This window comes from Python bivittatus, unplaced genomic scaffold (assembly GCF_059951505.1).
Source record: "Python bivittatus isolate LINGU-HERP-01145 unplaced genomic scaffold, Pbiv_v1 ctg000590_np1212, whole genome shotgun sequence".
NCBI lineage: Eukaryota > Metazoa > Chordata > Lepidosauria > Squamata > Pythonidae > Python > Python bivittatus.
In genome coordinates this window covers 14561774-14587795 of record NW_028277086.1, presented here as the reverse complement: position 1 = coordinate 14587795, position 26022 = coordinate 14561774, and the positions used below count along the sequence as shown (strand labels likewise).

At 39.7% G+C, this 26022-nt stretch overlaps 1 protein-coding gene and 1 non-coding gene across 2 annotated transcripts in view; both read right to left on the bottom strand.

Moving 5' to 3' along the window:
• The window catches only part of EXT1 (exostosin glycosyltransferase 1), a 259809-nt gene that overhangs the window by 31127 nt on the left and 202660 nt on the right, over window positions 1–26022 (bottom strand). The window contains exons 3-4 of the mRNA XM_088149029.1: window positions 6008–6101; window positions 4670–4777 (exon numbers count right to left, since the gene is read on the bottom strand). Of these exons, the coding sequence (XP_088005155.1) occupies window positions 4670–4777; window positions 6008–6101 (202 nt within the window). The remainder of the gene's footprint in view (window positions 1–4669; window positions 4778–6007; window positions 6102–26022) is intronic.
• LOC112543408 (U6 spliceosomal RNA) lies at window positions 9386–9493 on the bottom strand. The gene has a single exon (XR_003086674.1). It is a non-coding gene; the product is annotated as a U6 spliceosomal RNA (small nuclear RNA).

Here is a 26022-nt window from a genome sequence, read left to right as displayed (position 1 = left end):
ATCTTCCTGGGCCAAGCCAACACTGAACCACTGATGTGGGCTATGGCCTGAAAGTGCCTCATAAGGAATATAGACTTCTAACTGTAAAGAGCAAGACATATCCACCATCATTAAATGGGACATTGACTCATTCAATGGGTGAGGCTTGAAGGAATCATAGTTTAGAGCCAGTGGTTTTTGTTATACTTCATGGTAAACAATGACTTTAGTGAAAAAAATGTAGGTTTTCACAGCTATTTATTGGTGAAGTCTGGGTAATGTTGCATGAGACAATGAATATGGCTTTAAATATGGGTTTAGAGGTTCATGAACGAACTTAACTGCTTCCCTTCTCTTCTCTTCCTCTTGTTTGACCCGGAAGATGATTTCAGAAGCCTCTGCTTTAACTTTACACTAAGCTGCTGAAACTACAATTAATCTTAATTATGGCTAACCATACCAGCTTTGTAAATCAGTCTCAAGTTGGCTTCTTTTTGGTTTTATCTCTTTATATAACTTCTTATAGCTTTAGTTTCCTAAACTAAACAGTATACAGTTTCCTAAAGTAGAGCAAGGGCACCATTTCCTGGATGGAAAATATCCTTAAAATGATAACGGTTCTTATAGTGTCTGCTTCTTGATCTCAGCTAACATTAACCATAGGGGAAGCTTGCAAACTCTTCATTGTAGTTCCGTTGCAAAGGAAAGGCAAAAATCTCAACCCATTTCAACATGGCTTTAAAGGAGGCTACTGGGTTGAGACCGCCTTGGTTGTTCCCATGATGGGCTTGTCTAGGGGCTTTCAGAGACATTTTTTTCCTAACTTTCAACAGCTTTTGATGCTATCAATCATGGTATCCCTATGGATTATTTGAGGGATCTGGGACTAGAAGGGAGATTTCAGATAGTCTAGCTTTCTTGAAACAGGAGCAGTTGAGTGGATGGAGTCCTTTAGGGCTCCATTCTGTCTTCATCATTTTTAAGTATCTATGCAGAACCATCAGGAGAGAACATCAGGAGATTTAGAGCTATCCATATTCTGGTGGAACCCAAATGTATTTTTCTGTAATATGCCTGCACTTAACAATTACCTGTATGACCGATATTAAATTGAAATTGAATCCAGACATGATCGAGGTACTCATTACAAGGGATCACAGTTCTAGAGAAGTGGTGAATCTCCTGGTTCTAAATGGAGTTATATTCTCCTCAAAAGAACAGATTGGGGAGTACTTCTGGATGACCCTCTCTTCCTGGTTTCCTAAACTAGAGCAAGGGCACCGTTTCCTGGATGGAAAGTATCCTTAAAATGATAAAGGTGGGGCAAACTCCAGGTCCATCAAGTGTAAGACACTCTACGTGGGCTGGTTCTGTGTCTAGTCCAGAAATTTCAGCTGGTACAGAACTCAACAGTTGGTTGGATTCTAAAAGAACTGAAAGAGACCCCATTATACCCTGGGCAAAATGCACTGTACTGCCTGCCAATTTGTTTCTGGGTGAAATGGAAAATCATGGTCATTATTGTTAAAACTTTATATGGCTTTGATCCAGACCACTTGAGAACACCTTTTCCATATAACCTGAGATGATGAATGGAGACTCAAGGTCTAGCCTGAGTTCCTTAGAATGCATTCTCCACTACATTGGAAGCCTAACCTCTTTCTTTGCTTTCTAAAAGGCTCCTAAATATCCAAAACAGTTTTTTGTACAATTAATTTTAACTGTTTCACATTGAAGCTTTTTAATACTCTGGTTTTCATTTTGGCTTTGCATTTTCTTCTAAAAGACTGAGAGACCTTTACTGAAGTATGTTTAGCTTAATAAATGTGATAATTAATTAATTAAATGGTGCGTGCTCAATAGGAGGCTAAATGTATTCACATCCTAATACAGCCAGGGAGCCAAAGTGATTAATCTCTTGATCCAGGACTGGAAAGACTTAGGTTCAAATCCCGAATTTAAACCTGAAGCTCACTATGTGGTCTTTGATCAAACACTGTTATTTTACAGGAGTGAGCACTGAGAGACATTTGCTAGGTAAGGAAGAAAGGCAGGGAATATGGAAATAAAATTCTTCTTTATTATTCAGAAAAGATATTCCCTTTTTATTGATAAGATTAAAATAGATTAGCTATCTTTCCAAGAGACTACATCCTATGACATATAAAGTATCTCATACTAAATCTCAACTGTGCAATACTACACATTTGGTCCTAACATCTGTTCAATGGGAGCCACTCATTACTTAGTCCATGCAGGACTGCGTCTTATTTTTAAAAATCAATTCATTTAACTCTAATGCGTACTGCAAAAAAAATCTTGTGAATTTATAAATTTGCATCAATGTATGAATTTTCTGATAGATTTTGGCAACACGTAAGAGTTTTAGGTGATCATTTCTTATATGTCCATTGGAGTTGGGTGGCTAATAAATTCAAATAAATAAATAAATCAAAATATGGCCAGGTATATTTGCATTATATTTAATTGACTGCATTTCATTATTTTTCTCCAAACCCTTCGGGACAAATCTTTTTATCTATACCTGTATATGAAAACAACAATATCATCACATCCATGAGTTAAAGTGAGCTGTTGATATCTTCAAAGGTGGGCAGCGAAGAGGGGAAAGGCAAGCTTAGAATATTTTCTAAAGCATATTTTTACATGTTGGCTCACTTACAACACAAACTAGGGCTCTTGTTTTTAATTTCATTTGGCTATTTACTATTAATCTTCTTGGCTTACAAGATGGGTGTGAGAACTGATGAACTGATGCTGATCTGCCACAAACACAAGAGAATTATTAGAAAGGGATGATATTTTAATAGCAGGTCACTGATACAATAACAAAGAAGGGAAAATGTGGTGCAAAAATGAGAACACAGAAAGTGGCTTAAGTTTGTCTGGAGCTGGAACAGCATGACACTATGGAGAATATGTAAATAAAAACATCCGAGCTCATCTAAAATGGGAAATGAAAAACTGTAATGCAACAAAAACATTTCCCAGAGCAGACATTTGGGCTTCATGCCAGCTCTTTAAAAACCACTGTTAATAATAGTATAGTAGCTGCTGTAGTAAGGAAGCAGCTGTGAAGATAATCAATTCTGCATTACAGGAAACAACGAAGATCAGAATATTAATGTACTCATGGGGAGGGGGACATTTACAGATATTTGGAATTCTGCACAGCCTTCTCTCTTACCTTTGGCAACTAAATATGCCAGGCATGGTGTAGATTTTTACATTTTGCCAGATTTAAATATTTTGATCACATGCACGGCAGTGTAGCACGTGCCTTGCATGAAAAAGAACCCAGGCTTATTCCTTGAAGTCTCCCATTAAAAGGGTCTCACAAGCAGGGCTGGGAAAAGACATCCCCTCTCCTCCCCATATCTGACAAATTGGAGAGTAGCTTTGAATCCAGAAGCACTCCTTCAGAATATCAGTGGGCTTAAGCCAGAAATGACTCTCCATGGATGGAAAAGTTTTCCCAGTGGTAGAAGTAATAAGGACCCAATAGCCAGCCTCTATTAGTAGAAAGGGGGGAAAGTAGTAATTTGGGCCGATTCTTCCCTTTCTGTTAAAGTGTCTAGTACCATCTAATAAGAACTTTTCAGTTCTTCAGAGTAGATTTTCAGGGGCCCAGGAAAAAACAATAGCCCAGAATAATCCAGGAACTTGGGTTCTTTCACAAGATCCAACCCAGTGCCTTTTTAAACACCAGAATGGGAGAAACATCACAGCCTCTGTTTCTTCATCCCAAGAAACTATAACAGAAGTTGACTTAAACAAGGGAGTCACACTCCCTCTTTATTGCATGCAATGGTCACATTCTGCTCTTTATGGGGAAGAGCTAGATAAATTGCATTTGCCTTTTCCAACCTGGTGCCCTCCAGATGTAATACACTACAACTCTTGTTAAAACAGGAAATGATTTTCCTACCCAAGATCACATCTGGAAGGTATTTGGTTGGGGAAGACCAAGTTAAGAGGAAGAGAAAAGAAATTGGAAGAATCTCATATACGATGACTGAGGATTTTGATTTTTGTACATCCCCACATGTAACAACCTGATCTGCACCTCCTAGACTAATATATGGATCAGAACTTAGCTATCCATCTAATGTTGCACTTTTCAAATTTCAGTGGCTCCAGGCAGTTTAAAGCTTCTGTAACATTATAAGGGCTCATAAAATACTGTAGAGATTTAAATATTAAAACATGAAGTTAAATATGCATCTTGAGTGGTTTTTAATATTTACAAGCTAAATTCAGAAAGTGCTCAGAATTTTAGATAAACATACGTGACAGTAATATGTAGGTTTGCCCAATCCTGATTTAGGATGAGAAGTATCAGGACCATAAATATTTTGACATTGCAAATCACTTTCTGTGACAAGAGCTTTCAACTCTGGAGCTCTTGTGCACACCTATAAAAAAAAATCAGATGCTCCTACATTTTTAACCAAGACATTTGGAGGCCTGAATGACCTTCATGTCAGAAAGTGAGTAATGTTTTATTAAATGAATTAATATTCACAATGACACAGAGAAATCCTGGCCGATAAAAATCTCTTTTATAGCCATGACCTTTTGGGTATATCTTTCCTGGAAGCAGAGAAGATGGCTGCTGTTCTCAGCTGCACGGATGAAGGCCACTGCTTTCCACTCACCCACCCCTTACCTGTAATAACAATCTCTCATCTCCTATGACGGCAGCTTGATTCCAATCAATCACCTCGGAGAATGGGAGTTCCCATCCATTGCTGAGCATCACAGGAATACAGGCAGCCTGCATAGAAAATCATTATAATTGGGAGTGGGGCAGACACTTTCATCAGGATGGCTTTTTAGCGAAAAATTAACAAACTGTACTTTTGCAGAAACAGAACTTTGTAGAAATAATCTTTCACCAGCAAGAAACCTTTCATCTCATTCTTACCTATGCAAGTAACAACAACAAAAAAAAATTAACAGGTGTGATGGGAGCCATTTAGGTAAGCGAAACTTTTTTTCAAAGTATTGACTGCTTGGGATTGTCTGCACATAAATAAGCACAGAGAAGAAAGAAGAGAACTGGCTAATTCTACTTCCTTGCTACATGAACTGGCTAATTCTGCTTCTCATATCTATATATTTCAGTATCTGTTGTGTAAAATCCTGGTGGATCACTGCATTGCCAAGCACAGAAGTCATAACAGCAAGGTAATTCTCCCAATTATGTCTTGGATGGAGTAGGTGCATTGCTTTATTTTAAAATTTTATTTTGACTCACTTTGACCCTGCCCCCACTCCCTCCTGCAGCTTCCTTTGCCTAAGAAAGTCTAACAAACAGCAGTTATATTTTAAGACTTATTTAGCACGCAATGTGAAAATCCAGGCTGAATTTAGAAGCAATTTTGCTTCAGCCACATTTCAACAATAAGCCATGTTATTTATTTCCATCTAACTTATTGGTCACTGTTCTAAAATAGAGATAAGCAACCTATGACTCCATATAAACCTCAAGGACCCCATTGACCTGGACTGCTAAAAACTGATAAGTTTTCCCATTCTACTTCAGTGGAAGTGGAAAAATTATAATGTAAGTCTTCAGATGGGCAGATCTCAGTTAAAAAAATAAAACAAAACCACCAAATCTCTTACCGCAACCTCAAATCTGCTGAATATGTGATAGGTCAACTTTGTTTTCTTGCCCTCAGCCAGCCAACATAGGCTAAGCGAGGTATATTCTCAGCAAAAAAAGTTCACCCTCTTTGCTCTGAAGTAAGATTTCTGACTATTTGTCCAATGGTTTGGGACAATCCACCCTTGAGGAAGTATAATAATGCTACATAAGGCCTCTCGATGCTGAGAAACTCCTGCTAACCCCCCCCCCCGAAGAAGAATGAATGCAGAATCATGGACTATTACGGAAATAAAATATCTGCTCTCTCTTCCTTTCCCTGCCGCAATATTACCCAGGACAGAATTCTAGTTGAGAAAAAAGCTTAAATGGAGCTCAAATTTCTACTGCTCTTACCTGCAGGGCCTCCAAGAACCTGAAGGATCCAAGCCTCCGGCCACGGGGGACCAGACAGAAAGTGGCATTGTGCAGCATTTCACGATAATCATATCTAAGACGAGCGAGGGGAGAGAGAATAAAATAATAAATTAACAATGAATCCCAAGATAATTGTGCATGAAAATATAAACATCTGGCACTGCACATCTGGTTAGAATAATCCCTGGACAATTTCATATTGGTAAAGTTGATGTAACATTAAGAGGCAAAGAGAGTAAGGTCAGATGAAAAGGCATAAATGAGATCATCTTTGCCAGTGTGTTCAAGCAGAGCATGTGGTAGGGGTCCATGGCTAAGCAGGGGCCCTTACAGCTGATTCCTCTTTAAACAACTAAGGAAGGGGAGAAAGCTCATCCATGACTTATGGGGATAAAAAGGCTGATTCAGAATTTTTGGTTCAAAACTTATATTGGGATGATGGTGGTGGTGATGACGATGACTCCCCCGCCCTATGCTTCAAGGTGGAGAGCCAGTCGTTCTTCTGGGATCCTTTCGTTTGGATTCCTGAACTAAGGAGGGGCTTGGATTTGTAGATCTGGACGGCCTAGTCCTGTGATCCTATGAACATCACACACCAACGTTTCAGATACAGAACAAGTGTGTTTCCCTGAATACGCTGAAGCATGCTGTGGGCAAAGGGTCACTGTGTTTGTCTGCCATTGCTAACATTCTTCCTGGGGAGTTCTTTGTCAGCATTTGAGAAAACCCTTGAGAACACAACATCCAACTCACTGGCACACCAAATCAGGATCAGGATAATTTTCTTTCAAGACTTGCTTTTTTATTGGGAAGAAGATCACCAACTTCAGTCCTGGATTACACAATTTTCTACGTGTCTATACAGCTGAGTCCTCTTTGGTTTTGGATCCGCAGTTTGGTAAGCTTGCCCATTCTAGTTTTTAAACTATGAATGATGGTTTAACTTGTCATATGAACCCAGCCAGTTGTGATTAATTCAATAAATCATTCTCAAACAAAGTCTTGATATGATCTGTGAACCTGGCCTGTGTATGAGAGAGATAAATCATTTTGCATTTTCTAGGAATAGCACTGGTGTTGGAAAGATTGTGGTTTGGACCCAGCCTTGGTCATGGTTAGAGCAGCCCATCAAAATCAATGGACAAATTCAGTCCACTGATTTTGATTGCATACTCTACCCTGCACCCAACTTTGCATATACTTTGTCTTTATAAGAATTTTACTTTCAAAGTGTCAAATATCTTTTAGACAGAATAGGATAAATATTACAATATATTCTGATATATAATGTATTGATGTAAACTCAGCTTTAGTAGCAGGAGCTTGTCAAATTTGGCTGAACTTGTAAAACTAAAAAAGGTCTGATTTGGTTAATAATTGGATAGGATATCACCAGGAAATTCCAGGGTATAGGCTAGACTGAGAAGAGCAAAAACCTCTGTGTTGTTCACAAGGAAAGTAAACGGACACATTCATATACTCACCAAAACAAAGCTCAACAGAAGGGAATTTTTACATTATATTTATGTTATATATGGATATCCATATATGTTATACATGAATATCAGGCAAAGAGTTTCTTTGAGCAAGATAACAAATAGTTTAGGAATAAATATCTACCTACCTACCTACCTACCTACCTACCTACCTACCTACCAGAACAACCCATTTTATTTTCAAAGATTTGGATAGAGGAAAATGGATCAAAAATATCTTAGACTTATTTTCTTCCAGACATGTAACCTGTGATTAATGAATTAATTTAATGCACTCCGTAACTGTTCTATGCTTTCAATTGAGATTATATATTGATACAGAAGCTCCACAATCAATGCATCAACTTCTTGTCAAGAGAGAAGGAAATCTAATATCCAGCGAAACCCACCAAGAATAATCAGTGAGCAATAAAAATCTTCTTAATCAACCAGGAAAGGATAAAGAATGGATAGAATGAATCATGTTGTGCAGCTATGGGTCAGCAAGGATGAATCTAATGAGGAGGGGGGACAATTCTGAATGTTTGTGGACCAGATTAGATTGATTAGATTGGAGAAAAAGAAAAATTGGCAACTCAACGTAAAAGAACAATGACCCCTGTTCCTCAAAGTTAAAGCATTCAGTGACACCCTGTTTTTTTTTTTCTTTTAAATTCCACCAAGCATTTCAGAAGCTTTTACCAAAAGCACCACATCAAATCCCTACAAGTTTCAAGCCAGATTGTACCTAATGGCACTTTTGGCAAACCTGCAAATCAGAATTCCTCAACCTCAGCAACTTTAAGCTGTGTGGACTTCAACTCCCAGAATTCTGGGAGTTGAAGTCCACACAGCTTAAAGTTGCTGAGGTTGAGGAACCCTGCTCTAAATGACTTGGAAGCTGCCGACTGCTAAACTGATGTCAAGAAAGCCAAGATTAAATATCCCCCTGCCCACATCATTCTTCTCTAGCTGGAACACCGATACATTTATTTCTCCAGAGATTTTTTGCAAACTGCAAATAGGTGCTACTTTGACAGATAAAATCATGCAGCAAAATTTACCCAGCCCTAATAATCTCATTTAATCATAGCCTGGAGACACTGATTTTTTTTTAAAAAAAATCTCGTTTTTGTAGTGGGGAGGGGAAAAAGAGTAGAATATACAGAAATGCAAATTCAGGTCTATTTTTATATTTATTCTCTTAGAAGATACAAAGACAGATGTGAGCTAATTTTGAATTACAGGACTCATCACTAGGAAATTCTACTGGCTTAAACAAGAGTGTAGAATTTGCATGAAAAAGGGCCCTTGAAGTAAGTTAAGATAAACTTCGTTAAGTCCAATGAAATGTCATTTAAAACTACAAAACATCTAAAAGAAAGAAAAAATCTTCTATCTTTTCCCTACCATCTTTAATCTCAGTCTTTAATTCTTTATTTATGTCTGCACAAAACAAGATTTAATTCCAATGCGGCCCAGCCAGTTGTTCAGATTTCACTGGATTCCCTGATCAAATCTTCAGTGAGCATGGAAATACTGGAAAACTCACGATAACATCTATTTGAGACTGACTGCAAGATGATCAGAAAAAGGAAAGGTCTTTATCTGCTCCTGTGCCTTTAAGACTTCAGTACAGCACACTCAAAATGCTGCCACTGAATGTAATTTAGAAAATTTGTATGCTGCTTCCTGCTTTAAGAACAAATCTTGAATTTTTAATGTGGCCAAACAGGGATGAATGATGAAATACATAGGGAGGAATAGCATTAACTGCATTTAATTTATAATTTTAATTACAGTTAATTTAAATCAAATTTAGTCCTGGCTGTGCTCACTCCTTTGCCCTGCGCTCATTTAAGAGCCCTTGGAAGGCCCCCTAAAAGGCCAATTGCTCCACCCAAGCCCCCTACACCATCCTTGCACAGGGGCCATGCTAATCTGCTCTGCATTGTTCCAATTTTAGCATACAGGCTGCCCAAGCAAGCATAACCTGAGTTTTCCTGTTTCAGCATCAACCTGATGTGTAGATGCTCTCAATGCTTCGGTAAAAGCATTAAGCGTGGCTGCCCATTTCCACACCTCACTGCAGCCTGCAGCACAGAAACAAGGTAATGTGCCTTTGAACTGCACGTGGCTCCTGATGACTACACGGATCAAGGCCTGCAGCTTTCTTGGGAGTAGCCATTACGAATTCCAACTTCCCATTCCAGCCTTCACCCTTGGGATTTCCTTGTGATGTTATCCAGGTACTAACTAGGCAAACAAAACCCCCCTCCCCTTTTTTAAACCAGCCATCATATCCCTAAAGCAGGGCAAATTGTTTGCAATCATTCTGAAGTATTGATGTAGGCTGTCTATGAAGCTAAAATATGTCATTTTATCAGGTTTCCCAACGAGAGCGCCATGCTAAAATAAAATGAAAGTGATCCACGGTCCGGAGTGTGGTAGTACAGAATTCTGCAACCTATTGGGTTATGCAAATGGGCAGAATGCAGACTTTCTTTTATTCTGCAACGCTGATAACTTTATAGAGCTTCATTTAGTTTTACTATTTGTGGGGCGGGGATTGAAACACATGGATTTTGGTGTCGGGCAGAGTGATAATCACAAACACTCCTGTTTGTGCAGAGCGCAGCAAAAACTCCAGGAAAATATTAGCCATGACAGCAAACACAATGCAATGTCCATTTCTTGTTTCCCAAAGAAATCCAGTCAGAAAATATATACTAACTGGTGTTTATTGATAAAAATGCAAAATTCCATAAAATGCAAATATCATACAAAATATAAAGAAAAACACATCTTCTCATTTAATGTAGCATCCAAGACTTATTAGCAACACAAGCTTAACAAAATCTCTAGCTACAAACTCTTAGAGAAGAGGTACGCTACTTGGTACTTTGTTACAACTACGTAGCCCATAAAACCTACATAGTGGCTAAAACTAAAACAACTAACAACTACTCAGAGAGGCTGAACATTTTCCTCCCCTTGTATTATTGCTCTATGCCACCCCCACTGGGTAACTAGCATACACATGCCAATAGGTGGCAGTAAATAGCACAATACACAACACACAATAACACGTGTTTTTCACATGATCTCTGTAGTCAAAATTTATTTGTTATTGTTGTAAAGATAACGGGATGAATCCTTTCCCATGAGAAAGAAAATCCTGACATTTGGAACCCTACCCTCACCTACAGCATATTTGCCCATATTTCCAATTTCAGTCATAGCTGGAAGGGCTAGGAAGCTGCCTATATGGAGGAAGGGAAAAAGGGACACATTTTTAGGAAAGCTGGAACCTCTTTCATTCCATATCATATCATTTCTCTGTGCCCCTATGGAATCACAGCACATATATAACCCTATTTGTCTGAAGCAGAATAATAATTAATAACAGTGGTTTCTTTGAGTTAGCATGGATAGTGAAGTCAAGCTGCAATTCAATAGTCCACACAGTCCCATTCACAGAAGTCAAACTGGAGGAAGAGGAAGAAGTAGTAGTAGTAGTAGTAGTAGTAGTAAAAGTAATTTCTACTTCTCAGTCACCTTTTTCCTTCCCTATACATTAAACATCTTCTTTTCAAGATATGCTGCATGGAGAAAAGTCTTCCACGCATCCAAGTATACATTTCCTACTAGGATTTACATGCATTGGTCCTATATTCCCCAGCATTCATGGACTGTAACTGTAAAACACCCTTAACGTTGGGAAAAGCTACAAATTCTAGAAATTGTCATTTTTAGCTACATAAGAAGGAACTTCCAAACACTGAAAGAAAAAAGTGAGAAACACTTGGTATGAGCACTTAGTACCATCTCAAATAGAAATTGGTTACCTTATACTTGCTGAATTACCAGAACTCTATCTAGGTAAACAGTTCAAAACTAGAAATCTTTGGTGCCTGAAATGCTCAAAGAACAGTGCAATAGCAATATCTAGTCTGAAGATTCATACAGTTTGGGAAAGAATATAGCTCAATGAAAAAGCATATGTGCCAGGTGCAAAAGATCCCAAGCTCAAACAGATTATATGGGGCATTCCAAGGGAAGAAAAAAAAAAGCTTTCCTTTACAGGTCCTATTCTCTTTCTTTTCCTGACATGTTTTGAATGCTGCTGAACAAAAGGAGAGCGTGCTTTTCAAACCTACAGAATGCATATTAGTCAGATATCCATCAAACCCCTTATGCTGGTCTCCAAAGAAGGACAAAGACACTTTTACCTCCATCCCATTTTAGAAGAATACAAAGCATTGACTTCTGTGGAAACTGATGAATGGTCCTAGATCCTCATTATCCAAATTGATTGACAGGCACTCTTCAAGCTTGAACTGACACTTCCTACATATAAAGCATATGTTCTACTACTTTGATCCTTAAGGAGTCAGGAGCACACACTTATGAGGAGGAGGACACTTAAAAATCCATTGAATTAAAGATCAAAAGGATCTAATCTTGCTCATCTATACAACTCTTTCATTTTTTTTTTTTTTTTTTGCTAAAGATACCAGTGGTTGCAGACTACTCAATATTTTTCAGCAGTGAAATCACAAAATCATAGAATGTAAGGTTGGAAGGGCCCTTGAAGATGATCTAGCCCAGCCTCCAGCCCAGTGCAAGAAACTAGTATTACAGCAATCTCAACAGATGGCTATCTAGCCTATGTTTAAATACCTCAATGGCTGTCTAACTCCCATTTGATCCTAGTGGAGAAGATGGCAAAATGAGGCTGGAGTATAATTAGATAGAACAGAGCTGGTGGAACAACTGTACCAAACAAGTGGCTTTGTGTCAAGCTAGAGGTCTCAAGTGGTGTACTGAAGAGTTTTGTCTTACCAGGTTCCTGTAATACTACTAAATCATATTTGCCTTCCTAAGATTTTTAGTTCTGCCTGTTTGTTCCTGATATTGTGTGAATTTGCACTGAACCTGGGGTAATTCTTGGGTACTTCTTGGAATCCTTGGGTGATATAATTTACCTATCCTTTACCTATTTATATACCCATTACTGGATACCTCCACGTCCTGTATAAACCTTCCAGTCCTATACCCCAAACTTGGTTTTGCACTATTTTCTATTCTGTTTTCTCCCACCCCCACTCTTGTTTAAAGCCTTCTGGATGAGATTTGCAAGGCACATTCCAAAACATTCTTCTCAGCTCTTGTGAGCTGATCTCATGCTAGGAGTCCCTCATCTCAGAAATGTAGTACAGTGGTTAACTATGAACTGGTAATTAAATTAGAAATTCCAAGAGAGAATTCATCCTATATGTGAGAGCTAGCGTTCACACAGTCAGTTGAAACCTATATGATAGCAGGTTTGACTGTTCCCAAAATAAGGGACAGATGGAAATGGTATTCTAGTGCAGAAGAGAGGCCTGACAGCCTTTACATCCTGTGAGAAAGAAAAGGGTGCAGAAGGATTTTAATCCTGTTTCCACACACGGGGCTTGTTCTTGAAAGTCAGCAGTCACTAGAATTCTTTTGTTATAGCTTCCCAATTTTTTTTTCAGAAGCACTTTCAGAAGTTCTCGAATTCCTGTAAAACTGCAGGCCTCAATTGCCTTTTGGGTGAAGTCTGATGCTGTAGCCATTCATGCGTTATATTAAAAACTGAACTATCATTCTTAAAACATGTCTACAGCATGAACCAGTTTTGGAAACATGGGCATTCATTACAAAAGTGAACCAAGATTACTTTTATGCTATCATCACAATATGTAAGCAGAGATAAACAATTTAGGGACATTTTAATCAAACTATAGTGGCTATCAGTGGATTCAACAGATTAAAATTAGCGTGCGTTGTTTAAAATACTCATGGCTTTTCAAATTACAGATCTACTTAAGAAAGTGAAACATTTAAGTGTTCTGAATCTTGCACTGAAAATGTGCAGTACAACTCTGTTAACCCCCCAATAAGTACTGTTGACCTCAAGGAGGTTATTATTAGCATGCTTTATGACAGCATTGGTAAAAAGCTTTAAATTTTGAGAGTACAGCTTTAGCAGCTAATAATGTGGATTTTCCATCTGAATCAATTATTTCTCTTTATGCGGATAAAACAATGGATGCAGTACCACCCTCACCCATCAGCAGAGAGAAAAATGCTTTTTCAAACAGATTAAACTGTCTTTTAATTCAGAGAGTCAAACAGGTAGCTGTACTATATGACTGATGAAGTAATAGAATTAATGAATGCTGGTGCTAATTCTGCAACTGCACCATTACTCAACAGATGAGGACCCCAGAAGCTGATGTGGCTTCTTATACATCTCCATCCCAGGTGAAGTAAGTGATGCCGTGGCTGCCCTTTCGCAGTGCCTGGAGGCTGTAAGGGTCTGGATGGGGAACAACAGGCTTCGGCTGGTAAGAACCCTGTTGTTCCCCATCCAGGCCCTCCACGAGCTGCATTGGGTACCAGTTTGTTTCTGGGTCCAGTTCAAGATGTTGGTTATCACCTTTGAAGCCCTACATGGCATGGGACCAGGTTACCTAAGGGACCCCCTCTCTCCTATGACTTCAACCCGTCCCACCCGATCACACAGAGAGGGCATGCTTCGGACCCCCTCAGTGAAAGAACTTTGATTAGCAGGGTCCAGAAGGTGGGCCTTCTCTGCGGTAGCCCCCGCTCTTTGGAACATTCTGCCCCTGGAGGTGCGATTAGCCCCCTCATTCCTGGCCTTCCAAAGGGCTTTGAAGACCTGGTTCCGCCACTTGGCCTGGGGTGGGGAGGGAATACCTCAAGCATGGGGATGGCTAGCCCCATAGAGGCCTCCAGAGTTCCCGCATTGGGGGGAGATGGGCAGGGGAGAAATTTAATAAATAGTAATAAATAATAATATCAAAATCCAATAAAGCTAGCCATGCATCTGATGAGATATATGAAGTTCCATTTCATCAAAATATTTTGTCTGTTGGACAAACATTTCAAATACTCCCACCTATCTTAGTTCTTTTACAACTAGTGGAAAATCTAAACATTAGTGAGCAATTTTTGAAATATCCCTATTTCCTGTAATTTTTATTTTATTTATATTTCAAATTTGGACACCGCCCATCTCATGAGGAAGTGACTCTGGGCGGTTTACAATAAAAGCAACAAATAAATATTAATTAAAATACAATAAGAATAGTATAAAATACAATAAAACCAAATACATACATAAATAATAATATCTTCCAAGGTGCTGCAGATAGAAAAGATATTAATATATGGAAGCATCTTCAAGGTGCTAGCCACCCCCAGGGCTGGTTGCCCCTTTTCTCACCCCATGCCAGTTGGCAGAGCCAGGTCTTAACTACTTTGCAGAAGGTCAAGAGAGTAAAAGCCTGCCTCACCTCTGGGGGGAGGGTATTCCATAGTGTGGGGGCCACGGCAGAGAAGGCTCCCTTTCCGGGCCCTGCCAGTCAACATTCATTCATCGACAGTGTCTGCAGCATACCCTCTCTGCTTGGCCAGGTGAGACAGGCCAATATAATGGGGTGAGACGGTCTCTCAGGTAACCTGGTCCCACGCCATGTAGGGTTTAAAGGTGATAACCAACACCTTGAATTGGACCCAGAGGCAAACTGGCACCCAATGCAGCTCGCACAGCAAAGGTGTAACGTGCCATCTTTGGGGCACCCAAAATTGCCCGCGCAGCTGCATTTTGAACCAACTGTAGCTTCCAGATACTCTTCAAGGGTAGCCCCATATAGAGCGCTTTTTATCCTGAAGACTGTTCTATTAAAGCTGAACAGAAATAGAAATTTACTATATGAGAATCTCAAATCTTATACACTGTGTGGCTCAGGGACCAAGAAAAGTTCAGCTTTGCAGCTAATGCCAGACAGAAACACATTGTTGAGAACCTCAGGCCCATTTCATATACTATAATGTGTGTTTGCATAAATGTATTCCCAAATACTCTGTATCACTTGCAAATTATTCTTCTTAATTGTTTGCCTTAGATTTTAAATCATGTGAACTGGATCTCAGTTGGTTATATATAAACATTTGGTTATTGAACCTTTATTGGTTTTATCTGGAACAGCTTACAGCTGAATATGAGCTGAAATCAATTCCCCAAATCAGTGGTTTAACTTCCTGATGTCATGTGCCTGCAGTCTCAACAAGTTACTCTCATCTTATTAATTTAACAGTTATTTACTTGATGTGGTTTTTCTGGAAGGATTTGAGTTTCCACCCTTACTGGTGCTTGATGTAAGATGCAAAGAATATCTAGGCTGGCCCTGGTGTATATGAAACATTTATCCTACTGCTAATGCCAAAGAGCTAACTTTCATTCCCCTCCTTATAATCTAAAATACATTAGTTATCAAGCATAAATGTTCACAGATGCAACAGCAAGTGAATGTGGTGAAGTATATAGATGGGTGAATCAATTCAGGATGCTACTCTTAAAAATCTACATATGCTTCCTAACAGAGGATTCTTTCTGCAACACTGCAAAACTTTCTCCAGGCTTAACATCGGCTGATTGAATAGTCATGAGGGTTTTGTGTTTTATTTATATGAAAACCTTAAATCTGAAGAACTGTTAACACTGAGAAGTATCTCAGTTATTCTGCTGAGTGTTCAAGGTAGCTCATGTGTAATCCTTTTCTCGCAACTGTAGACAGACTGTTGGGGTAAAATAATTTGCATTTTAATAATAATAATTTGCATTAACCCACAAACGAGATGCATCTAGGTAACATAACACCACTTTCTGTTTCTGGGGTGGTGGAATTCTGAAACGCCAAAAATGGTTATGTCTGTAGAGGGGGAAAAACTATGAGACAATGCTAACATATTACTATGAAAACTTCCTTCACTGGCTAGTAGAGAAAACGTATTTCAAAATTAATAGTGATCAATTCTTTAAGCATTCTACTACAGCAGTAGCAGAGGATTACCAGATACCTCCCTTTGCCCCTGACAATTCTGTCCAACCTGACATTTAATTTAAATGTTAAAATAACCATGAAAAACTGGCACATTGCAATGAGCAATATTAAGATAGCATTATCATTTTCAAAAATTTCTTGACTTCACATAGGCAATTTTAGAAAATATGAACGAATAGGGCCTGCAACTCTACAACTTATTTTTAAATGTGCTTGTCTTCCAGGAAGAAAAAAGTCAACACTGTTGAGTACAATAGTGGTGGTAGGAACCATCCAGAGAAGCTAGAGGAGATGGTGGCCCCACAATGTTTCCAGTTTGCTTCTGACAATGGACCATTGCAAACCTTTTCTGCCTATGACCTGCTCTCAGAATTTCATTTCTACCACTAAGCCCCCACATATTGCTTGCTTCTGGATTAGAATACTGAAACTTGCTAATGAATTGTGTCTGCCACATATTATTTAAGGTGAGAAAAATGTGATGAGGTTCTATTTAGTCTGTATCATAGTATGTTTACCAATATCTCTATCATATATATGGTGACGTCATGATAGGAACTTTTAGGATTGCCCATTATAAAACAAGGCACAGACTGCTCTCGAAAGGTACTCAGAGAAGCAGTACGTACTGATTCACAAAACCCTACAATCAATGGAACAGGATACTCCTGCCTGAGGCTTTTTCCTAATCAACGGGCATGTGTGTGTCAATGGCCTTGTATTACCAGTAATTTCCTTTAAAATATTGGTGGTCAGACTTTGTATTGGGCTTTTATCACCCCAAAAGTCTTCTCCTGTTTACCTCAGGTTGCTCCACCAGCCTTCTCAGAACATCAGCTGGTAGAGGTGAACTTGCCAAGCCACAACACTTCAAGCAACCCAGACAGACTCTGCCTGCCTAGGATAGACTGAGAATTCCTAATCCTCAAGAAGTCAAGGAGGAGTGAGCCCCCAAACTGGGTTTCTCAGTAGCAGCCCCTCTGCTTTGGAATAACCTGTCCCTTCTGTCCTCATTTCAGAAAGCAACCAAAACCAGGGTTTTCTAGTGGGTCTCTGAGACAGAAGGGACAATAGAACAGAAGCAGCTCAAGGGGGTATTGTTTTATTTAATTTGGAGGTCCGTGCTATGTCGTACTTATGAATATCTCTTAATGTGGTCTATGCAGTGTGTGTTCCAGGTTTTACTAGAAACATTTTCAAGTTTACTAGAATTGTAGGAGATGACAGCATACACATATATGCAAATAAATAAATAAATGCCACCTGCTGGAGTTGATGGAAACAGTCCTCGCACCCTACAACTTACTTCATTCCAGAAGAATCTGTCACACATTTTATTAGCTTTCAGGCTCTTTTCCACAATGATTAAGTGGTACATGCTTCCAGCTATAAACAAATGGCCCTATTTGTAATCAATTCTAATTTATTCACACTTTAATTGAAATATCCCTCCTTTCTACCACCCGTAGCTGAGAAAACATACACGACCTCATCTATCATCCAGGTGTAAACACTGAAATGCTGTGTTGGCATTTACCAGAATGTACAATGTTCATGTAATTTTCATTTACCAGAATGTTTCATCATCTTCCTCTTCCTCTTCCTCTTCCTCCTCCTCCTCCTCCCCCCCTTCCCCTTCCTTCTTCTCCTCTTCCTTTGTCAATCAAACTTTGGGAACTTCTTTGAATTTCTGATTCTTTATTATTCCACGCATTACAAACAGATGGCAAGGGTTCAGCTCAATTTGTTAAGACATACCTCACATTTTTCCAGGTGTTTGAGGTTTTCCCCTTGTCACTTCGCTGAAAATATTACAACTAATTTAGGAAACTACTCCCCCCTCCAAATACTGTGTGACTCACTCCTAAACTAATTTGAACATTGATTTAAAAAAAATTAAAAAAGGATTTCCAGTCATTTGGTTCCAAAATTACCAGCATAAAAAGTATTTATTTCTTTCAAAACCGAAGACTTTGATCTCCAGAAAATAAAGAGGAATCTTTTTCTACTATCTTAATAAGCAGATTCACGAATAGTCTATTAAATCAGACTGGTACTCTTCAAAATTGACAAATATGGGATTTATTCTTAAACCACAGCCCTCTTGAATTTTGTCAGTACGATCCTTTTCATTTAAAGCATACATAAAGGGCATAAGTACTATACAAAATTAGGGGAGGATATATTGAAGGTCTTGATCAATGATTGAAAACCAATAGCTGGTTTCAAAAAAGAACTGTCCTACTTTCAATGAAGTGTTTCCTTTTCAGTTTACCTACCACGGAATTTCCATATCTTGAAGAAGACTTCTCATGGAGCTCCATACTGAATGTATGTAACTATAAGAAAGTCTACTGCATAGAGTGGGCAAGCTTCAGATGGATCTACCTTTTTGTGTTTTCTTTTTTTAGCAAAACATCATATAGCCTATACTATATAAAGTTCTCTAGTATTAAAGAACAAGGTGCTTCTAACCATATCCTATAACTTTTTTTTTATCCCACAGCAAGCTTTTCATAACCACCTGATTACACTGAAGCTTTCTTTACCTCAGCAGTCTAATTTAGAAGAAAAAAGTCATATTGTTGTAATTATTAAACCACTGGGGAGTCAGAAATTCTTCCCAATCTACAGGTGGTCTTTGGGTTACGATGGCAATTGGACTGGGATTGCTGTCGCTAAGTGATGCAGTAGTAAAGTGCAATGTCATGTGACTGCATTGCTTAGTGATGACAATCCTGGCAGTCCCGGTTGCCACTGTAACCCCAAGACACACGAGTTGTAATGCAGAAAGTTGGAAGTTGGAGTCCCAGATGAGGAGTGTAGGGGTGCTGCAGGAATGTGGGGGAGGCCGAGGGAGGCCCTGGGAGGGGCAGCGCAGGTCACGTGTGAGTTGGGGTAGCTGGACAAGGGCTTGGGAGGTCTGTTGCAGGCCGTGCACAAGTGCAGGAACACTGGGGGATTGATTGTGTAGTGTGGCGTGAGTGTAGGAAGGCTGTGGGGTGGACAGCAAGGTGGGGTACAAGAGCAGGAAGGCCGGGGAGGACTTACCAGAGCAACTTGTGACCTTCCCTGCTGGCTTCCCCATTGACTTTGCTTGTGGGAAGCCGGCAGGGAAGGTCAGAAATGATGATCATGTGATCGCAAGATGCTGTAATTGTCGTGAGAGCCAGCTGCCAAGCGCCTGAATTGCGATCACATGACCGTGGGGGTGCTGTGATGGCCAGAACTTCAAGGACTGGTCATAAGTACTTGTTCAGCACCATCAGAACTTTAAACAGTCACTGAACAAGTGGTTGGTAAGCAAGGACTACCTGCACTGCAAATCGCCTACCTACCCATTAATTTTCAGTAGTCCATTGTGAACAGTGTAATTAAGAAAATGCCCAGTATTCTCTCTGGACTAAAGAAAGTGTGGTTCTCTTTCCCCTCCTCCTATTATTAGAAACTGCCCCAGCAAATACCCAGTAATTCCAACATCCTTTCTCTGAATCTGTAAATCTCACTGAAAAACACTCTCTTACCAACAAAGCATCTGGATTAATTAAACATTCAACAGCTAAAGTTATTAAACACACATGATACTGCAGGGCAAAATGGCAAGTAAAAGCAGAGACTCTCAAGAACTGAGCATGATTCCTGGTGACTATATGATCACAGCCATGCCATGTTCTTGGCCACACTAACAACACTATCTTTACCTTCTCCCAGAATGTTTTTTTTTTTTTAGCCAAATTCCCAGTCTAGCATAAAACCCAGGAATTTCCTGAAGAAATCCCATTCAACTACCAATCAAGCATGGCCCTGCTTACCTTCCCAGCCCAGATGAGATCAGCCACCTGCTACCACCTGCCCTTCCTTATTTTTTGCAATGTATAAAATCTCAAGATTCACTGATTAACTAGTTTGCACCACAGGAATGGTTCATGCCAACAGTCCAGAAGTACTGCAGAGAAAGCGAGAGAACCCAAACAGAACCCCTGATTCTGATCCACAGAACATCTTGATGGCTGTTTTCCATAAAGCATCTTGGCTTTTAAATAAGCTTTCTTGTAAAACTTGCAGTGAAGCACAAAGTGAGTACCAGGTTTTGTAGGGAACTCAATAACTCAGGTCTGTGACAGAGGGACAACTGTCTAGGAGCCCTTCTGAAGCCTAATTGGACAAACATTGTGGGCCTTAAATTGGCTGTCTGGATTCAAGTTCAATGTCATTTAGGGATAATTTTACACTCCTACACCCCACCCTTGGTAGAAATGTCAAGCTACTTTCCAGTTGGGCTCTAGTTCTCATGAACAGGAAATAAAGTTTGGAAGGTGCAAATACATAATTGGAAAACTTTTTCCCCCCGCTTAAAGGGCTAATTGATTTCACAGGTGTTTAATTATCATTTGCTGTGAGATAATACCTTGTAGTGCCATAAAAAATGGATTTAATTTTCGAGTACTTGCAGAATCATTGCCAAAGCCAAGTTAGAGCTAAAGCAAGATAATTATTCTATAAATCAAACACACTGCCTCCTTTCTTTGAATTTTTTAATACTCGGCTATAATGATATCTGATGACCTTGCAACCAACATAAAAAGGATTTTTGTGCCAAGTGCTGAGAGACAGCCATGGGAGAATTTCTCTTTGTCCAGTTCATTAGTGTTGGATTAGCCAACCATAGCTTCCTTGATGCAGACAACCCAAATATACCATGGTATGAGCAAAATGGTAGCATATCTAGAAATGATGGTAGCCTTAGCTCTTTGAAAGACAAGTCAGACACTGAAGGAAATTCTGAAGCTCCAAAGGAGACCACAGAGGGAAAACAATGGATTCTGAAGGGACAGGGAGAATGAAATCAGTTCCGTTTATGTCTGAGATACACTGCATGAAAGGACACATTCATCCAGAAAAGTTTATTTCAGATATCTGAACTGGAAGCTTTGCAGAAGGAGATCCAACTGTGAGCCATTAACTAGCAGAACAGCCTGCCTTCTAGAGTTGCGGAGGCTCCAGCACTGAAGGTTTTGAGGAAAGGTTGGGCAGACATTTGTCTGGGACGTTCTGAGGATTCCTGTCCTGGGCAGGGGTGTGGGATCCCTCCCAACCCTATGATCCTCCAGGATCCCTCCCAACCCTATGATTATATTATCTCATTTCCTTGCAGCTTGCTGCTGGGTGGGGTTGGTGGAAAGAGCCAGAGAGAAAAGGTGCCTGAGAGAGAACAGGTGTGTCTATCACTTCAGACCTCACCAACTACTTTGCTTCAGCTCCATGTACCATTTAGCCTGCACCAGATTACCCCCTTGGCCTAACCATTATAACTACAACTGATGTTACTTGAGTCTTATCTGCCACCCCCACCATTCCCCGCTACATGGAGTGTTAATGTATAAATATAAATAAAACTGGACAACATGCAAGTTTAAGGGGAAAAATAAAAGAATGATATCACTGAGCTAACAATGACATCAATTCTCTGAGTTCTGCTCCTCATGGAACCAGAATGCTATCATCCATATCCAGGAAGAAGACAGGATGGGGCTTTGGAAAAAATAAAGGATTGCAATATTCTACCTTCCCTTCAGAAAACAACTCCAGGAAGACTGACAATAGTGCACTGGAATACAGCATTTCATATTTCAGTATGAAATGCTGAGGAGGGTGTGAAGAAAAAAAAGGGGGAAAGCATAAGAGCAGGAGGAATAAAATGGAGTGTCCTGGAATGCTGAGTGGTAGGACATGATAGGGCAACATTTTACTGTCTGATCCATTTGTAGAGGAGGAGGAGGAGGAGGAGGAGGAGGAGGAGGAAACAACTTCGGAGTTATAGAAGGTAGAATGGGAGGAAACTCCTTAGGGCTGAGACAGTGACTGCCCCAAGGTCATTCAACTGACTTTATGCCTAAGGTGAGACTAGAACTTGCAGCCTCCTGGTTTCTACCCTGGCACCATTAAACTGTTCTTATTGTTAGGAAATTCTTCCTAACTTAACTGAACACTACCTTACAAGCATAGGAGGAACCTAGATGGCAGAAATAATGTTTAGACCAACCTTGTACCCTTTATATATAGTTGGCCTTCTACTTCCAAAAGTCTCAGTCTCCTGTAGCCTTGCTGTCAGAGGATTCTAGGAATTTAACTCCATCATGTGTGAAGGGTACCAGGTTGTGGATGGCGGCTTCGGATAGTTGATTTTTACATTACCTAAGAATTGCCATTTGGGCATCTTGCTTCATTAGGCAACTTTCATCAGAGAAGCATGACATAACAACCTCCATGCCAAGAGACCCATCGCCCCATGGATGGAGGCAATGTTGGCATGGGGAAATAAACAAGGCCTATTTCTTTTAACTAAATGGCCAGAGAAGGCTGTGAAAAGTAACCCAATGAAAATCTCAATGATGTTTTTTCTTTCACGTAATAACTCCATTTCTAAAACCTGCATCCCTGACACACCTAGAGGGTACTTGTTTGGAGAAGACTAATGCCTACAATGATGGCAGCTTTCAGCATCTTTGATCTGAGCTACCAAATCTGCATTGCAAAAATCCAGGTGGCAACAGAGAAAAAATTCAAAAAACTCTAGTGGAGCACCAGGTTTTTGAAGCCCAGATCTGGAAGACCAACCTGCAAAAACGGAGATTAATGAGCAAAAGCAAGAAGGCAGCACAGCTCCTACACCAAGGATATAATGTCACTATGCAGATGGGCACTAACTGAGATATCTTAAATCACATTTACTGCCACTAATAGCTGCTGTGCTGCTCACCATGCAGTGCTATGCTATATATAAAAATACTCTGATACAGAAGCCATTAAAGTCAGACTAGGTTCTACTAAGTGAAATATGCTTTAATGATCTCACAGGATAGGTGTATCTACAGTGAATAGGCAAACCCTGTTTCATATAAATCTATGTAGCAGCTCTTTGGTTGGACATATTGCAGATATGGCCAAGGCAGCAAGGTTTTTTTCCAAGGGAAGAGGTCATGCAATCTAAAACCATTACTCTTGTACTGTATCCAAGGAAAGATTTCTTGCTTAATTCTTGAATAGTTAGGTTAAAGCCAATAGTTTAGACCAGTTTCCCAGCAGTAGAGGTATCACAAAATGTCTACATAAGAAACCACCGGCGGAATTTTTTTCCCCCCTAGTTCTCATTTTCTACGATTACTAATTTGTTCATAAATAAATCCCCAAAAAGGGTCATGACAACATCATTACAATTGCAAGTAATACTAAAGGAAGAAATTATCTGGCCCTAGTTGATTAGCGGGGAAAGGAGACTATTGATCATTAAAATGGTGGATCCCTTGATATTTCCACTTACCCTAATCACTAAATTTAAAAACAGTACATTCCAAAATCTCTCCCTCAAAGCTTTCAGTATTACCAAAACCTACTGTTCCATCTCACTTGGAGGTCCTTGTTGATCCACCAAATATTTCCTATTCTTGATTCCATTATGCTTGCTCACTTTTGAAGCCCACTGTAGATACCCTGCCAAATGAAATCAATGCCTTTCCACATGCTGCCTTGAATATGCAAGGTGAGGAACAGCTGCTGAGGGCATCTGTATTCCTTATAAATGATGGGGAAAGTATGCTTGAAGGTCAGTTTAGGTTCTGGAATCAGAAATCAATCTTCCCAAAAGGTTCTGCATTGGAAGACATGAAAAAGCCAAAAATGCAGTGGTATTCTATTCAAAGTTTGTGGTTGCATGCTTGTAGAAAGACAACTTCTGAAAGTGAAAGATGCTCCTTTGTTCTTCTCTTAGCCATTTAAACTAGCTTTACTGGAGGCTGGGTGTCCCTTTTGCCTTTGTTTTTCTCCAACACTGCTTCCCTCCCCCCCAATTCTCTTTCTGTTCCAGTTATATAGGTGGTCAATTGTTTCCTGACTTTCCTGGACCGAGTTACATTATCCCCAGCCTACAGGGCAGTGGTGAGGGATTATGGGAATCATAATCTAGAGAGCAATGTGTTTTAGGGCAGGGTTCCTCAACCTTGGGGACTTGAAGATGTGTGGACTTCAAGCCCCAGAATTCTGAGAGTTGAAGTCCACACATCTTCAAGTCCCCAAGGTTGAGGAATCCTGTTTTAGGGCACAGAAATGGATTGATCTCATCAAAATACCAGACCTAGTAACTCAGTACTGTCTTCCCTGACTGATAGCAGATTCCCAAGGACTCAGAGTCCTTCATCAATGTACTTCAAGATGCCAGAGGTGAAATCTGGGATTCTTACCATACAAAGCATATACTTCACCTCTGAGCTATTATCCTTCCCCATGTTGGCAATGCAGAGATTTCCCTATTACTGACCTATTTTACTGAATCTACTTTTTCAGCAGACTCTACAGTCACATTTTGATCAACAGCATAAAGTGAGTATGGCTACTCTATCACTTCTCACAACAGACAGAAAAATTTCAACCTGCAAACACTGTAAACCTCATTTACTTCCATACAACGCTGCGGCTAGAGATTAAGTTGCAGTAAAGAATGGGGAAGAGAAGTTCAAGAACACAGAATCAGAGAACACTGAACACAAAATAAAATGTGTGTCCCTTTTGCTGTTGGAATGAACCAGCTCTTAATCAGAATAAAATTGACATAAAATAAAATGGTAGAAAATGATTGATCAGCATTGCTTCCCTTCTCAGGACACTAGGACAGGAGTGGGCAAACGGGTCCTTTCTGGATGTTTTTGCTACAACTTCCGTAAGTCCACTATGGCAAATGATCATGGGCTATGGAGGCTACAACCCAAACATATAGAGGGCAGCATGTGACGTCTAAGTTGCATTTGCTTCTTTGAAAACTAAGGTTTATGCCATGGCAAGAGGAACAATGAATCTCTGCTTACATTTAACCATCCTGGAATATTCTTAAAATCTCAGAAGTATAAAAAAGAAGACCGTTTTATCCAAGTCTAGTACAAGACCAACTCATGATATCCAGACAACAGTTGAGCCACATGTCGAGAACAGATACTGTACAATGCAAAGAAATACTTGCAGAGAAAATTATCACCAAGTGACTGAGCTAAATTACACATCGTGCAATACTAACATTGCTAGTTGAAAAAAAAAATAGTCACGGATATGGAAGTCAGCTAATGCTGACCAAGGGAGTAAAATTCTACACCATGCTAAATCTAGTTCAGTTGTGACACTACAAAACTTCCCTAGGATTGCTTCCTCCCAACCTGGTTCCACTCACACGCTAAGGATGACAACTCTACCCAGCTCCAAGTATTGTCTAGATAGGCACAGGATGATAGCAGTTATAGTCCAAACCATCTAGACAGCATAAGATTAGGGGAAAGTATGGGATAGAGAACCCACAATTAGCTAAAATTATATTTAGTGGCCACATGGAAGTGTTCCCAATCATCGTAGGTCTATATTTTTATTATTTTCTGGAGCATAGGGAAGAGATGCTGATTAGGAAACTTCACAATCTTTGGGGAGAAAGTATAGGAATTAAAGATTTCAATTTCCCATCCAGAGTATAGGAAAGTGATTGCATTAATGCTGTTTAGCTTCATCTCTCTTTTGAATATTTGGATCATTCAAATCACACAGGGTTGGTGAGATGCTGAAATGTGGATGCGAACTCCACCAT